This window comes from Prinia subflava, chromosome 7, assembly GCF_021018805.1.
Source record: "Prinia subflava isolate CZ2003 ecotype Zambia chromosome 7, Cam_Psub_1.2, whole genome shotgun sequence".
NCBI classification, from domain to species: Eukaryota; Metazoa; Chordata; class Aves; order Passeriformes; family Cisticolidae; genus Prinia; species Prinia subflava.
Genome location: NC_086253.1, coordinates 10478922 through 10496169, shown reverse-complemented (window position 1 = coordinate 10496169; position 17248 = coordinate 10478922). Strand labels below are relative to the sequence as shown.

Here is a 17248-nt window from a genome sequence, read left to right as displayed (position 1 = left end):
CCTGCTTCCTCATGAGTCAACATTCCACCAATGAAAGAACTCAGTGGATGGCAGCAGGTAGAAAAACCAAGGTCCTAATTCCTGGAGGAATTTAAAACCTCAAGTTTGTTTCTCTTTTGCTCTTTGTTTTGCTAAATTCATGGGAAATGACAGCTGAGCACTACATTACCTTTGCTTGAATCTGTAGTGACTCTTCCAGCCAGTCTTTCTGAAGCATTATTGTGCACTCTGTTTTATACAGAGTCGTTTTAAGCAGCTGTCTACTTCAATTGATTTTTGTTCAAAGTCCTTGCAACACTTCCAACTTCTGATTCACAAAATCAGAAATAAAAACTACAGGATCTTCAGAGATTTCAGTATGAAAAATACTCAAAATAAACAGGGATTTATTGAAAAAGGCTTATTCAGACGTAAGTGAGCGTTCATGTAAATAACCAAGCCTTAGCTCTTCAAGTTGGTGCACAAGCTTTGCTGCTGAGATACAATCTTTTCCTATAGTAAGATTCAGGACTGCAGAAGTATCTCAACACTTAGAAAATAATAGCTTCTTCCCCTCTCCAGTTTTTCTCTTCTTCACTGCCCTTCAACTCCCTTCTCTCATGCCTCTCAAAGTCAGCCCAAATAAAACTCTCAAATGGCAAATCAAAATTTCCTGGAATTTTTTTCTATTGACTTTCGAATCCTCATTTTGCTTTCACAAGGTCTGCACTCTTCACCCCTCTTTCTGTTGCACTGCTGAGGCTCAGCAGGCGTTTCTAAGCCTGCTGCATGGCTAATTACAAAGCTGTGATTAGACATGTGCCACATTCCCAAGGCAGTATTGAATGTTATGCTCATCTAAGGCCTAATTAAGCTTCATGCTCAATAAATATTTGAAACTATTAAGCAATTATGTGATTGGGGAGGGAGAGTTAAGAAATGGCGTGAGTTGCCACCTAATGAACTTTAAAAGGGATCCAAAGATGACTAAGGCAGCTCTGCTGATCAGAGGATAAGGCAGGAGGCACTTGCAGTTACCCCAGATAAGGGCAATTAATGCCAACACCAACATTTAGAGCCCTTGTGCAGCCAAACCTTGCAGGAGCTGTAGATCCCCCTGTACACAGCAATGTGGGTCCCCAGAGAGGTTCCCAGGAAAAGCTGTGTAATAGCAGCAGTGAGGAAAGGACTCTGAGACCCTTCCCCCTGCCCATATCACCCCAAGCACCTCTCCAAGGCTCCTGGACCTGTGGCTGTGCCTCGTTCAGTATTTCAGGGTACCATGAAGTCTCACAGAGAAGCTGCATTACACTCAGCACTACCACTGCAGGATACTTCCAATCTACCTCCTGGGAAATATCACAAGGCACACAGAAACTCTTCTGTAGGAGCATTGTATACTCAGTGTTATTCCCAGCTGAGTCATCCACAAAGGTACAAACAGCTGGGACAATATAAGTATTTCTCTCAGGTATATGGATATATTATCTAAACAGCACACACAGAACATCTCTGATGATAATCTATGCCACCATCCTGTCATTCAGACGAGCTCCTTCATTACTGACATTGACATAAGTCATGGCCTCCTTGCTTTATGATGGCTGATAAAAAATGCTGCATAATTAAGAAAATAATTCATAAATAAAAACAAAACTTGGAATCCATAATAAATTATGAAAATATAAAGAAGATAATGAGTTTCAAAAATTTCATTTGTTTTAGGCACAAAACACCTTATTCTTCATGCAGATTTTCCAATTTCCCTTAGTTTGGACTACGGTGCACCTGTAATATAAACGTTCCACATCTAATCTCTGTTCACTCCTACAGTGTTTCCACTCACACATAAATTACTTTTCACATCATATCAGATCAATTCTAATGCGTATTTTCATTTTATAATGGCTGCTTTTGTAAAAGGCTTTGAAATCTGATATAAACATGCATCACTGATCACAACACAAGCACACGCCTAGAATGAGAAACACCACATGTACTTTTCAAGTTAAACAATGTGAAGTAGTTCTACTGAAGGCAGTGACCCTCACTTTCTCACCCCAGGTCATGAGCTTTATTGTGAAGTGAGCCTGTAACCTCACACCCAGCCCCAAAGTACAAACTGCACAACACACAGCACTCCAGGTTTGCTCTCGTTTTCCCCAGCTGAGCTCCAGAGGAGGTGGGACACACCATGCTACTTGTATGAATGACATCCACGAGCTTGGGCTCCTAAAAATTCAGGCTCAGTTACTGGAAACAAGTCCTAAAATGCTTGAAGCCCAAATGGCTGGAACCCAGGGTGATTGTTGAATGAAAAGTGGTGGAAAAATTGTTATCCCTAAAGCAAATCCAGACAAGCAGTTCCAGGAGGAAAAGCATGCTTGACTTAAAGTGAGTGCTCTGTTCAAATAGGACCACACCCATGTTTAAATCTCTCATTTCTGTTTACAGGAGAACAAGGTGGCAAATGAAAGTTTGCTACTTGACATTCCAGAGTACTTTTTCTTTAGGAATTGTCTCAGTTAAACAAAGGAACAGGCTCAAACAAAAAGAGGAATAATTTAGTTTCTGCTGCAATTGATAGGCATGAGTGGATAATGCTTTTAAGCTCTGACATTCAAAAGAAACAGCTAAAAAAACTAAGATACATTAAGATAAGGAAATCAAATGAAAACACTAAAACATGGTTTCCAAATGGAAAGTCCTAACTATATTATTTGCTTTCAAAACTACCAGCCTGTGACCACAAAAGAAATCTTATACTCTGTGATAAAAGCAACTGCAGAAAGAAAAAAAGTACAAATCTATGCAGTTGGGCATGAAATATCAATCTGAATGTGCAAGCACTGAACACACTGTTGTGACTGAAGAACAGACAAACAATATCCAAGCTAAGATAAAAGTATCAGGTGCATGCTTTTAGGAGCCCAAGGCTCAAATGATAAAGCTATTCAAGTACTTAAAAGAAGTTTCAAGATATTTGGAAGTGCTTGTAAGCCAAACATCCTTTGAGAAACAGCAGGTAAAGAATGTGTCCCATACAAAGGTGATGTGTTAGTCCTGAAAACTCAGGATGTAAGTTGTCCAAAATGGAGAAGTTTGGCCTAGGACACCTATATATTAACTGCTGCATTAAAAAAAAAAAAAAAAGTTCCAAGATAGATCAAATTGTCTATATTTTTTCAAATGCTATTGCAGCAAACACCAAATAATCCTTTTTGTAGCTATACTATATCTTCACAGAATATACCAATCTAGGAAAATCAGAGACTTAGAGAGGTCTTCAAAGCAGGCCCAGCTTTAAAGACCACGAAGACCATAAAGACAAACCCTACCATGTTCTTCAAGGCCTTGTCCAGATGTGTTTTGCACGCCTCCAGGGGCAGAGACTCCAAAGCCTCTTGGGCAACCTGCTCACTGCACTGCTCTTCCAGTGAGGAACATTCCCCTTATATCCAATTGTAATTTCCTTTCCTGCAACTTGTGACTGTTGCCTCTTGGTTTCCCAGTGCCCTTTACTACCAAGGTGAGCCGCTGGCTCATTTTCAGCTTGTTTTCCATCAGCATCATCAGCAACTTTTCCTCAGAGCTGTTCCCCCCCTCTTGTTCTGATGAACAGCATTACTTGGTCACAAGAGCAAGAACGTGGATTTATCTTCACCTAATTCCATGAAGTGTCTGTCAACCCTTCCTGCAGCCTGCCCAGGTCCCCCTGAAGAGAGGCTCTGCTCACTGAAGCATCAGTGCAGTTCCCTCAAGTTCATCTCACCTGCAGACACGGTGAGGGTGCAATTCCCCTTCTCCACCCAGGTTGTACAATCCACCCCTGTGTTCCTGCTTTATTGTTCTGCAATGTTATGTGAATGAACTTGTCCTTCACCATTTCCTGTTAGAATAGCTCATGGGCTCTGTTCATCTAACATTACAATGAACAGCACTGTGGGAGAGAGAAACTCCTAAAAAAATTCCTTGGCCAAATCCTTATCTACTGTAAATTCCTTGCATTTCTAATCAGCTTATACAAAAGTGAGATCCAGGCTATTTATTCAAAACCCAACATGCCAGTAATGCATTTAAAAATCAGCAGGCTGCTCACTATAACCAGTTCTTGGTGCTGCATGTATTAGTTCACTGTTGGCACAAACATCTCCTTGGAAGAGCACAAGGAGCTGGGCACTTCTGTCCCACTGCTGAGCTAAGACAAGCAAACAAAAACATGCTGAGTGTTTCTACGCTTAGTTACATGCACTTTTGAGGAAAGAATGACTATTATTTGAATGCATTTATTACCAGTTGAGCCTCCCTAATCTCTAGATACCTCTTGAGCTTAGAAAAATACACATTTTTACAGGCAAATATTTTTTATAATTTCTTGCACAACAGTGTAATCTAAAAAATACTCACAATGGGAGTGAAGTTAGGAAAACACTACCACCCATTAAAGCCCCACCCTCCTGTGGTCCTTGAACATTTGCCAAGGTTTTGTTATAGCCTCCCTTAATTTGACCTCAGGAGCTAATACCATTGACTTGAGTTCACTTTTCATGATAGGAGCACTCAATATAAGAAACTTTCCTTGGAAGAGTGAATCATAGACAAACAATAGTGCCCCTTCCATGACATCTATGATGTATCATTCAAAGTTCACAACAAACTGTTCCACAAAGAGGAGGCTGCCTCAAGTCAAATTGTGAGACAGCTGTTAAAGAAATCGACCTCTTGCAAATTTAGTCGAGCCTATTGCTCCTAAGTGGGCCAGGAAATCAGAAACATCACATGTGAGAGAGATATTCTGTTGACACCAGACACAGTAAGCCTGTTCTCAGGTTTGACACTGGTATGAAGCACAGAAGCTCTAGATATCCTTCCACTGACACCACCTGTACCCTGGCCACAGCCATCACACCCAGGAGCCTGCTCTGATTTGCAGCAGCAACAGCAAGGTGAGGCTTCAGCCCACACAAATAATCAGAGTAAAACTGGTGTACTAGAACATGGGTTTTTTCCTCGGAGATTTTCCTAGGAATATCACTCTACAGTTTGGATAATGCATGGAGTTAGCACTGCTACCATTTCTGTAGTCAAAATCCAGCCCTTTCACAAGTGACATTGAATGTGCAGGATGAAAACAGAACATCAGCTGGAAACCAACTCAGACTGGAAAGAGCCCTTGCCTCTTAGAGATCCCAACCAACCCAAGAACTGAACCATACCCTCTGGCAAGTGTGAAATGGACCTCAAGAAAGGGTAAAATATAACCCAAGTACATGCTTTCAGTATTCCCAGTGGTGTCCTGAACAGCTTGAAGATACCATGATATGTCAAGTGGGTCCTTTGCTAACAGACAGTTGTCTGTATCCACATTCCTAAGCCTGGTTTGCTTCTGTGCAAACCTATAAACTCACAGTCCTGGGCTCCCTGAGTCCTGCCCAAGCCTGAAATCTGCTGAGTGCACCAGCCAATAATTGAGTTACAATCTTCTACTTCTGCCACAAAAGGGAAATAATGATAAGCTGCTTTTCTGTGCAAAGCTACTTATTTCCAGCAATTCTGTAATGCAGAAGAAAGGGTCAGGAAAGAGGGGAAGAGGCTGACAGGGAAGGCAATGGTTTGTGCCTGTCACTCAACCCTGCATATGGTCTGAATGTGTAGATGAGCAACTGCCTCTGTTCTTACAGTAGTTACAGTGCTATTAAAACTCTCACAATTTAATTGTTTAAAAAACTACCAATCCCTATTAAATGTAAGGCAGTCCAAAAAGGAGTCCCTGCTGCAGACACACACGTTTAACATAGTGCAGCAATCAGCAGGATTGGCCTGGTCCCCTCACTGCTTGTCTGGTGCAGGTTTGAAGCAGATCTTGTTTATTGTTCTTTTTTGCAAACCTCTGTGAGATCTTTGAAGTGGTTGGGGCTCCTTGAGCCAACAGGCCCTGTGCTGCACCTGGTGTGAGGCAGACTGAGCAGCTCCAAAGCTAAACAAACAGCAATCCCAGCTGAGGATGGTGGATGAGTTACAGATAACGGCAGCCAGGGCAGGCATGATCATCCAAAGCAAACTATATGTTGTCTTAAAAAAGCAATTTAGAGCTGCATTTGCTATTCAGACCAGTCTGCTGTGTTCAAACAAAGAATATATTCTTTAACACACATACACACGTGTGTACATATATATATGAAAGAATCCTTTACAAGATATGTCCAGAGGAGCATCCCTCCAGCTCCCTGCTCCTTTTTCCAGACTCATCATGCTTTTAAGTATTGCTATCATGCCTTGCTATAAACCATCCTTAAAACAGCACACGATTGAGGCTCTCTTTTCCTTGCAGTTAAATCAACACTACTTGATCAAGTGACAAGGGAAATCAAGTGACATTCAAGTATTCAAGAGCACAACACCAATTTCAAAACCTACTACATGTGTGCAAATTTGGTAAATTCATTGCTTTTAAAAACTGATCTTTAATGAGGAACTTTCTGCTCCTTCAAAGTTTTTCTTCTTTTCTTATCATATTATCAAGTAATTTTTAAAATTAAATTGTCTTTCTTCTTTTCTTGTCATATTATCAAGTTTAAAATACAGTAAATTTATTGAAATATAAATGTCCCTCAAAGTCCAATATTGCTATCACATTTTTTTAGTTTTATCTCTTACTCTTAATAGTAGTTCACAGAAAGATAGTTAAGGTTAGTTAAGGTGAGTCTTTATTCAGTCCTGTCATCGATCAGTCAAAAAAATCAACCTTGGGAATTTTGCTTGAACATCAACTTCAGGACCTGATCTTTGGAAACTCAGCTTTCTGTTATAATAAATTATATCTGTATTTCTCTATCTTAAGGGAGATGTGGATGGTACAGCAAAGCTGCAATAGAGTGACCACAGATCACACAGCCAAAAGAGAGGCTGAACAAGACAAGGAACCAAACACAGGTCTGTGTATTTTCAGGATAAATGGAGCCTTTTTGTAATACTGAGGTTATTCTATGAGGATGTTTTTATATTAATTCAAACCAAAACAAACTCCACGTTTTCCCACTCCCCACCTGAAATTACAATACCTTGTAAAATCATCCAGAACTGATGGGCTTCATCTGTATCTTTGTAAAACACCATTTGGTCTGATATTTGCCAGTTTTTTGGCAATTTTTAGTTAAATTGCCTACATACTGACTTTCTTGAAAAAAAAATGTAATACATAATGTCATTCCTCTCTTCTCTCTTTGTTGCTGTTACTGAGGCACAGGGATATCCAGGATAGCAAGCAAAGAGCAGAAATGGCTGCAAAACTGTCGAGCAAACATCATTCCTACCTCCAGCCTGGTCCTGTCCACATCCTTAGGCAATTTCACACGAACTCGGTTTGTTACAATAAGTGTTTCATAAGGATAAATCTGTTAAAAAGACAAGAGCACATGAACTCCAGCCGAATCCAATTCTGAGGCATGGAAATGGTGATATGGAGAACTTACTAAAAAAGGGTACATACTTGCATCCTGATTTGACAAATATTTCACTGGGACAAAAATTAACAAAATAAAACAAAAAGAAAGGAACCCATGTAACCTTGCTAGGAAGTGCTGAATCTGATTGTTCTTCCAGTGTTGGAAAAGCCCTTCTTACCTTGTATTCTGCAAAAGAATGAGAACAGGTTCACAGTTTAGAATTTATAGCTGTCTTTTGGTGTTACCACAATGAGTATTTAGGTACATCACAAATGTGCTATGCTACTACATTTCTCTCTTCTCAGTAGCTGCTGGATAACTGCATGCATTTGACCCCCATGCCCTGAATGCCTGTAACACTGTCTATTACCAAAGCAATTGTCCTGGAAATCAAAGGCTTATTACAGAAAATCCATTTCCCGATGCCATTGGGATACATGGTGAGTGTGTCTGGCAAAATTGGATATCTCTTTTTTACAGGATGTGCAGAGTTAAGTCAGTCTGTCATCCAAAACTCCTGCCCTTATTGTCCTTTACTGAAAATAGTTAAAATATATGGATTATTAAAGGCATGTCAGTTTGGAAACATATATGAAAACGACTGAGATAATACGATATTACAAGATGCTGACACCCTGCACTTGGGCTGACTGCAGTGGGAATAACAACAGGGAAGAAAAGATGATTTGGGGAATGTGGTAACAATGACTCCTGGATCTAGCACAAGGGAATTCTAGTTAGGTCAGTGTATGACTATATATGATATGACTACCACAACGTTATCCATTCACAGTGCTGATTAAATGCGACCAGGGTAGCCAAAATGTTTTCACAGACCTCTTTATGGTCTGAAATTAAATCAGAGATTGAGTCTACTTTTCAAAACCTGTATTTTAACCTATTGAAACAGAGACAAAGATTTTTATCAACACAGAGTCATGAAGTGAAGCATTAAGAGTAAGATTTTTTAAATGAGTTAAAGAGTCTTGGAAATAAAATTTTTCAGCTCTTTTGAAAATTCCAACCCAAGTTCCATATTAAGTGCACAGTCCACTTAAAACTGCAATAAAAGAAAACACTGCAAATAAATTCTGCTTTTTGAACTCTGCACATTTTAACCACAATGTAGCACAACCAAGAAGCATAATGGACTTTTTCCAACTAGACTTGAAGGAATGATTATCTTAAATTTCCTCCTGTCTTTCATATGAGACCAACACCACAAGGCTGTTGCCACATATCAAGGATCCTGCTATTGACTCAGCTGGCTGCACCACCCTATGATGCAAGACTTCTGTCAGGCCTTTAGGTTGGGCCAAGTAAAAAGAAGATTCTCTGTGATAAACATGATACTGAGCTGTGTCTCTGGCTAATCATTATTATGTGAACTACAGGAAGAGCTCAGAACAGTAATCTTTATGAAAATATGTTAATTTAAATACTCAAAGGGTGAAAACACAAGGGGAGTGGAAATGATATTGGAAAAAAAATGTACCTTTCATTCCCCAGCTTGCCTCCTGGTCCGTTTCATACTGGCCCATGGTTTCAGGCTGACAGAGAAAGAAAGAAGCAATGTAGCAGCAAAATACACGAAAACCCCACCCTGAACATTGTTGAGAGAAAAAACACATAGAACCAAAATACAGATCCTTGCGTGAGAGAAAGAGAAGTAAGTCTCACTCAGATTTGACCTAATTGCTCAAGTAAGCAAGGCCACACTGAAACTGTCACTTTTCTGAGATGCTGATGTGTTACTGCCATCATCACAAATGACTTCTGCTGCACTGCAACTTTTCTCCTTCTGCCTCTGCTTCACACTGCTGGTGCCACTGACCAGGGAGAACTTTACACGTGCTTTGTTTGAACCACTGCCTTCCTCCTTTGCTGACAAATGCTATGATGAGAAACAGCACAGGAAATCACAAAAGCACTATTATATGACTTTTTTTCCCCCCCCCAATTCTCATTTTTGCCTGCAGGGTATCAATGGTGTGCACAGCTATGCCCACAATAACCTGTATGGCTCTGTCTTATTTGCTTTTGGGGTTTTATTTATGCAGCACTAGGACGGCTGATTAAAAATAACAAACCACAAAAGCTGGTATGAGCCTACAATCCAAACAGAGGACATCCATTCTGAGAGGAATTTTGGCCTCAAGGATTTGACCGTGATCTTTTCAGCTCTTAGACAGGTTTGGGATTCTTTATATGGGACAGATGCTGCCATCTGCTGCTTTCCCATCACATTGCAAGGCACTGGCTGGGCACAAGTCAGTGTCCTGCTCGCTTCAGGTTACTGGCAACACCTCTTCTGAAAAGTCAGAAAAACCCCTCTTGACTCATAGGTGGCATTAGTTTTATATGCACTCTTTCAAATTCCTAAATCTTATTAGATAAAATTTCAGTGTCATTCCTTTCTTCATGGAAGAATTCAAGAAACCAGGTATAATTAGTCCTGTAATAATTAGAAGCAACACAGGCATAATTAGTCCTGTAATATTAACTCAAAGGGATGGAAATTTCAGCAGCTACCAAACAATCCATTTAGCTACTCCTTGATAATTTCTTTTTTGTAACTCCTCCCAAATGACTCTCAGTTTTACTCTTGTCACTGGGGAAGTTTAATCCTACTCATGAGCTTTTGCAGTTTTCACATCTCCCTTTGGAGAAAGAAGGAATTTTGAACGAGGTCCTCTCCATGCAATTTGGACACAAATCAATTCTTCAAAAGGTAGGTGCACGTACATCTAGGTACTGACAGCTCATTACTCTAAACCATGTTTTTTCACCTAATAGTATAAGACATGAACTGAGAATTCATAATGCTAGATACCAGAGACTGAGAGGCCACATTGTCAAAGCTTCCCTTTTATTAAAGAATAATAAAATTTGCAAAAAAGGATTAAAAAAAAAGAATTCCTAGTCTCTTCTGATCATAATTTTGTTAGACATTTTTCTTTCTAGATTACTGCTTATCATTCAATCTTCACTGATCCCTCCCTGCCCTAAAAGTACAATGGTTGTGTGTGAATACACACACCACACACAGACACACATTCATACCAGAAAAAACAGAACAGATGGTTCAAGGAACGCAATGAATGTGAGCTGTTCCACCTCTGCTCTAAGATCATTACTTGCCTAATTATAGGCCTAACTGTTTCTATTATTAATTCAAGCTATCCTATGATTAATATGTGCAGCCTGTACATCTTAGATCTTTGTTTGTTTGGGGAGGAGAATCAAGATTCCCAATGCTCCTGATGCACACAATTAAAAGGAGAAGTGTCAGTCAGTCTTACTCTTTGAGAGAGACAAACTGTAACCCACATAGGGAATGAATCTGTCAGACAGGGCTGGCAGCCAAAACACCTTTGAAGTGTTATTACTGTGTGGATTGTCAACTAGTTACTGAGCTGTCTATTTATGAGACCTTATTTCCTGGAGAATGTATTTAAATGTGCACCTACCTGATGTAAGCCATTTTTTCCATAGCCAGGTAGAGAAGCAGACTTGGAATATGGAAATCCTGTAAAAGACATGCAAATGCAAACATTCTATCAATGAGATGCAATATAACTGAAGTATGCTCATCTTTTCTCCACATTTCATGCACATGAACATGTGTAGCAATACCTAGAAACAGCAGCATGCCAGGGGCACAACGTGGAGGGAGTTGTGGGACTTTTGTTATGGAATCCTCATGCACCTACACGATGTGATTTGAGAGATGGTGAAATCTCTGCCTTCCAACTTGGTGTTAAATCAGTGCTTGAAACTGGGATTAAAGGGGTTTTGATCATCACTTCTGAACACGCTATACAAGTTTTGGGTTATGGTTTTGTTTCTTAAAAAAGATGGGTTGATGCTCTAACACTTAAAAAATATAAATATTTTCTTTCTGTAAAACTTCTCTTGGAAAAAAGCAAAAATGAAGATAGAGCAGAGGATAAAGTAAATCAGCCACAGTATATACACTCAAGTGAAAGAAAGTTTTAAGATGGAGAAAACTGGCAAACTGGTGTTACTACAAAAAAATGATGTAACACAAGGATGAAACTGTGTGTGGTCATTATGGGACAACTGAAACGCCTTAGTTTTATTATTAAGACTCTAATAAGAAAGTCTAAGAGTTACACAGTAGAAGAACAAATACATGTGTAATAAACATTCCTGATTCCAGTACAGGAATTTATGTAAATCTGATGTAGTGTTACAGAAGTCAGATAGCTCAAAGAACTGAATGTACAATACTTCTTTCTGTCAAAGTTGTTAGCAGTCTGTGTCCAAAGAGGAATGCAGGAAGAGAATCCAGACCCCACTGGATTAATAAATACCCTAAGGAGATTATTAGGAATAAGCATACAGAAAGAAAAAACAAAAGATGGATCAGCAGAGAGCTCAAAAAGTGCTGAGATAAACTGAAAACTGCCAGAAGTCAAGCTGAGTTAAACACTGAAAATGATATTAAAACAAATAGCAAAAGTTTCTCCAGCTATCCAAATAAAAAGAGAACAAGGACAGAAGAAATGGGCTCATAGGGAGTTGCACTGTGTCAGTACTCAGCACTCAGCAAAGGTGAAAGACAATCCAGGTAGGGCTCGAGCACTGAAGGAGTATTTCATCCATGGAACAGAAAGTGGAGTAGTGAGCAAGGATGAAAAGCCAAGAGAATAAGGGTAGGCCAGTGATCCACTGCCATGATGGAAAAAAAAATTCAAAGCACTTGATGTACCTTAACAGGGTAAGCTCATATTGAATTGCACGCCAAATACCATTAGAGAAGGGAAACTACAGGTTTTATATTTTAGAGAGGAAAAATAGCAAAACAAAAAACCTGTAATTGCCTGGTATGTGAATAGTAGTGCCACCAGAGAGCAAAGGGTATAATACCTGTGTGACAGAATGCCTGTATCTGCAACAAAGCTGTCAGCTCAGCTCCTGCCTGGAAAAAGCTGCTGTGTTAGAGATCAGCGTGGAGATCAATCTCTTGGCCTTTTGGCTGCAGAGAAGATGGGTGAGTGAGTTCTGTTCTGAACAGCAGCCACCCTCCGCAGGGATACGGGTCCTGTCCAGAGCGACAATCACTGAACCTGCCTCTCAACACACCACGGGCACATGAACAGCAAGGGTTACCTGCCTTCCTAGGTATCCGCTTTCCTAAATACTCAACACTGAAAATCACGAATAATGGTAAATAATTAACTATTACACATCTACAGATACAGAAACAAGACCCATTTTCACAGGTAAGGAGACACAAGCTCCACTCCTGCCTGTTGATTGCACAAGCCTCACACTGATGTGCTGTGTTAGTTGTGTTCTTCTGGGCATTTAAATAATGTAATATGGCAAAATGCCTTCTATAGCAAAACAATCCTCTGGAATGCTCAGCGGCTGGACACAAAAATGCAGATCTTTTTGCTCAGTGTATCTGGAAACATCACTACCAATTCACAGCCTGCTAACTCCCTCCACTCTGCATGTAACCACTTGGCACCAAACCTGTACCTGACAAGTTTATTTTCTCTGATAGCCACTGACTATGCCACAGGGATGGGCTGAAAGCCAGAGTTCTCAAGCATAGGTGCAAGAGGTAAAGATGCTACTCTTCTGTGGCCAGTGGGGGGCATATGACAGGCTATAAATATTCAGAACTAAATAGGGAAACACGGAATAGAGAAGGAGTTACTTAGGATGTCTACAGGTATTAAAACAGTCAGGTAAGTGAATAAAAGGATAAAGAAAAGTGTAAATTTCAGGAAGATTAAACTTCCTCAGTGTCATTTCTGTGTGGCTGCTATTTGGGTAATGGGGTGAACTTTCATGAGGGACAGAGAAATGCTGGTAAAAAGCAATGGAAAATGAACTATAGAACCTATGTTGGCACAGATGTGATACTGACCCTGACACAGAGGTGTTGTTATCTACTGCATTTCTAGTTTTAAGAGTACCACATTCCCAAGCTAATCAAAAATATGAAAGAGATGCTACTACAGCAGAGTGATAGGTATAGCGACATTCTCAGGGGAAAAAATGAGCACCATATGTTGTTTCTGTGTAACACTTCTTGGTGTGCTAAGTACTTCTCTCTGCTTAAAATCTGCACTTCAGGACTGTCTCTCAAAACATGCGTAGAAGAGCATCAGATCAATTCCATAAAGCTTCCAGACACACCCCATGTGTGAATGACAATGAAAGGTTTAGGTGTTCATTCCTGGGCTCTGATTTACAGATGTTAAGTGTGTGAGGTGGTCAGCCTTGGTTTCCCCAGCACAGGGAACCCTGCAATACACCTTGTGCACGTTTGTGATTTCTAGTGAGGATTAAGTTATCAAATCCCTTTAATCTAAATCACTGAGACTGATGATCTAAAATAACTTTTCTCCTTTATCTTGTTACAGCCTTGTGACAGATTTTGTAGCATCTGTTTTCCCTCTTCCTTGTATAGCTAAGCCATAATTTCCTTAATACAAGTTGATGGAGCCAACTATCACATTACCAAAATGCCCACAAGACTGACATCCTAACCCTGCTGCCAGACATGCCTTGCATTGGGTGCATTCTTTTGGAAAACTGCTTCCCCAGCTTGTTTACCCTGGATGACCTGCTACTGCTGCATGGTATAAAGTGGAGGAGGCAGGGAGAGGAATGTCCCAGTTATCTCTTAAAATTCATTAAACTTATTTTTTGTCATGTATTTAACTTATAAGTAAAATTCAGGCCCAATACTGATGCTTCTGACTTGCTGAAATGTGTAATAAGAAATGAGTAGAATGTGCTTTTGGTACTGACAGCTAGAACGGGCATATGGTCCAGACCAATACTCAGTTACAAAATTATTCCCTTTCCCACCTGGAATATTTCTGTGACCTTATAACTGTGAGTGATAACAAAAAGAGGAAAAAAAAAAGAAAAAAGAAAAAAAAGAAGGAAAAAAAAAAAAAAGCCTAAGTTCATTTCTGGAGCAATTAAACCTTTATGTGTATCATGATAGAGAAGAAATGGTCCATCAATATTCGAAATATATAGTTTGCGTCAAGGACTAATTAGCACAAATGAAGAATCTGCTCGATACTGTCTACTGAAAATAGGTATCATAATAAATGGGCACTTTTATGAGGAGTGGGTTTTTGTGGTCAGGAATCTCTGCTCTCCAGCGAGACAACAGCTCATTTACACAGGCAATGCTGTTTCTCTCACTAATACCAAACCATAAACAGTTTCACCACCAGAGTCTGCAGGCACTGAAGGCTCCAAGCCGTGCAGAACAGCCTGGTGTAACCGTGGCAGGGATGAGGGCCAGGGGCAGGCAGGGAGCCCCAGCAGTGCCCGGCACTCACGGGAGCCGCCGGCGGCCGTGCCCTCCTGCGCGCGGTCGCTGCCGCCGGTGAGGGACAGTGAGCGCGTCTCCGAGTCCGGCGAGTTGGTTCTGGTGTCCACATCCCCCTTCAGAATCAGCCAGCTGGTCTTGAGCTGCAGAGGGGAAAAGCCTGCTGTGAGAGACAGGATTTAACACCTGAAGGCAGCTCTCCTGCCTGAGCTGTCTGGGATGCCTTGTGAACTGCTTGTCTGTTTGTGCTCACTGCAGCCTGTGCCATCGTTTGTCAAATTATAAAAGCTGGCTGTATGATGACTTAGACATCACAGCTACCAGAATCCTTTAATTTTTACTTGGGCTGAGGAGTTTCTCTGCTCATGAAGCTGCTCACTGCGCCCACTTTAGAAGATGCCCTATGTCATTTTCTTATAATTAATCTGCTCTTCACATTTTTCTCCTAGCTTAATATGCACCCTAAGTCTGCAGGATGAGCTGAATCACCAACGTAAATATTGAGACTGACTGAAAATCCATGAGTTTATCGCTCTTAATATCCCTGCTTCTCTTTACTGTAGAATGTACATTCTAAACCCTTTGGCTGAGAGATTAAGCTTTCCAATGTCTTTTTGGAAAGACCTAAAAGTATTAATGAGTATTTCAATTATTTAAAAGAATACCTGTACACATGTATGTGTTTCAAAAACGAGTTACTTCAAGAATGATCAATACTTCCTTTTGTTTTTTCTGATCATTACCTTCTTACTGTCCTGATCCAAGCTTCCATCCTCCCCTTCTGATCTTCTTGCTGCTGTAAGATTAAATTAATTTTAAGAATTTGAACAGAATGCATCTTATTTTGTGTCTTCTGTTTTGACTGCAGTTACATTCCAAATATTTTTAAGAGGGGGAGAAATCAATTTTAAAAAAAGAGTTTGACAGAAAATTTGATGTGTAGATGTGGTTTCACAGAACTAATAAAATAATTTTGAAATTATTACAGTAATACTCATCCTTCATGTATACAGTGAATTTAGAGATTCTATTCCTGATGGATTTTGAACCTGCATTTTCAGGAAGAAACTAATTTTGGGGAATGATTGGTGGGAAAAAGAATTGTACATCAAAACTTAGGGACAAAATTTGATGGCCATCACTCACAGGGAAGCCATTTCCCCCTTCTGTTACAATGACCATGAAAGTAAAAGTAGTCAGATATTTTGTAGTCAGCACACCTGGATTTCCTGGGTTCCCAAAGAGGACAGACAACCATGGTAAAGAAAATTATGAACAAATTTGGCACTGCCTCTTTATAAAATCTACAAGAGAGATTGTGTCAGACTCTAAAATTCAAAATTCTTGACCAGCCAATTTTTGTGGCTATTTCCCTCTTCTGCACATACTGTCCTCTTAAAGAGTGTTTCCCAAAAGAAGCTGCTGATGTTTTACCAGTGGGTTATTTCCTTGTAACTTTCCAACTTGCTGAGAAAAAAACTGAAAATGGAAAAGCTCCTCATTAGATAGTTCCCAACCTCAAATGTGTTTTTTCCTTGTCTTCTATTTCCCAGGGTATTGTTCCAGACACTGAGTTACACTCAAGAATCTTACAGAAAATTTTGTGTCAAATTTCACACAATTTCAGGTAAATTCTTAAAATTTGAGCCCTATTTGCCTTTGTACCCCTCTGGGTAGTTTGGCGAGTTTTATGGTGTAAAATTGGAATAATGGAAGGACACAGCATAACTTTAAGTCAATGAGAAATTAATGTAACAAGGGGATTGTCTGCAATGCAATGCAGACAGAAAATGTAATTATTATTAAGAGAAAGGGTATGATAACACAAAAGTTAAGGCTCAGATGAGATTCTCAGAGACAGAGATGGAGAGGAGATAAAATTGCACCATTAGAAGTGCTGCAAAACTCCCAGCAAGTTGGGAAAAACTCTGCCCTTTCCATTCCCCAGCCATCATGTCTGCAGAGGATCTGCCCTGCACCTAAACAACACAGGCAAAAAGCTTCCAAAAGCATTTCAGTGTTATTCTGGTGCAATTTCTGGTGCCATCACACAGCTCACATCCAGAACTTAACTGGTTTTGCCAAGGAGGTGGTAGTCAAAAAATGACAAATTGCCATAAGGAAAATATCTGCAGGTTAGAGGTGAAAATCTGGAGAGGGTTTGGCTGCTTCCCCTCACCTTCAATTTAGTATAGGGAAAAAAAAAAAAGGAGAAAAAAAAAAAAGGAGAAAAAAAAAAAAAAGAAAAAAAAAAAAGGTGGGCTAGAAAATATGAACAGCATTATGAAAAAACCACAGTTTTCAGTTATCTCATCCTGACAAGGGTATTTTCCCAAGATGGCAAGCTGCTTCTCTGAGGAATAAACAGGAAGGAATATTCAAATATGACACATGATGAATAAAGTCCCTACCTTGCAAGAAGGACCTAAACCTGGTTCACAGATATTTTGGGAACACACTCTAAACTGCAAATCAAAAAGTTATTCCAGGT

At 39.9% G+C, this 17248-nt stretch overlaps 1 protein-coding gene across 6 annotated transcripts in view; it reads right to left on the bottom strand.

Moving 5' to 3' along the window:
• Positions 1–17248, bottom strand: part of ABLIM2 (actin binding LIM protein family member 2) — a 130410-nt gene that overhangs the window by 6482 nt on the left and 106680 nt on the right. For all 6 annotated transcript variants that reach the window (XM_063401563.1, XM_063401564.1, XM_063401565.1 and 3 more), the window contains 6 exons: positions 15501–15553; positions 14768–14900; positions 10895–10953; positions 8920–8974; positions 7546–7610; positions 7293–7373 (listed from right to left, as the gene is read on the bottom strand). In XM_063401563.1, the coding sequence (XP_063257633.1) occupies positions 7293–7373; positions 7546–7610; positions 8920–8974; positions 10895–10953; positions 14768–14900; positions 15501–15553 (446 nt within the window). The remainder of the gene's footprint in view (positions 1–7292; positions 7374–7545; positions 7611–8919; positions 8975–10894; positions 10954–14767; positions 14901–15500; positions 15554–17248) is intronic.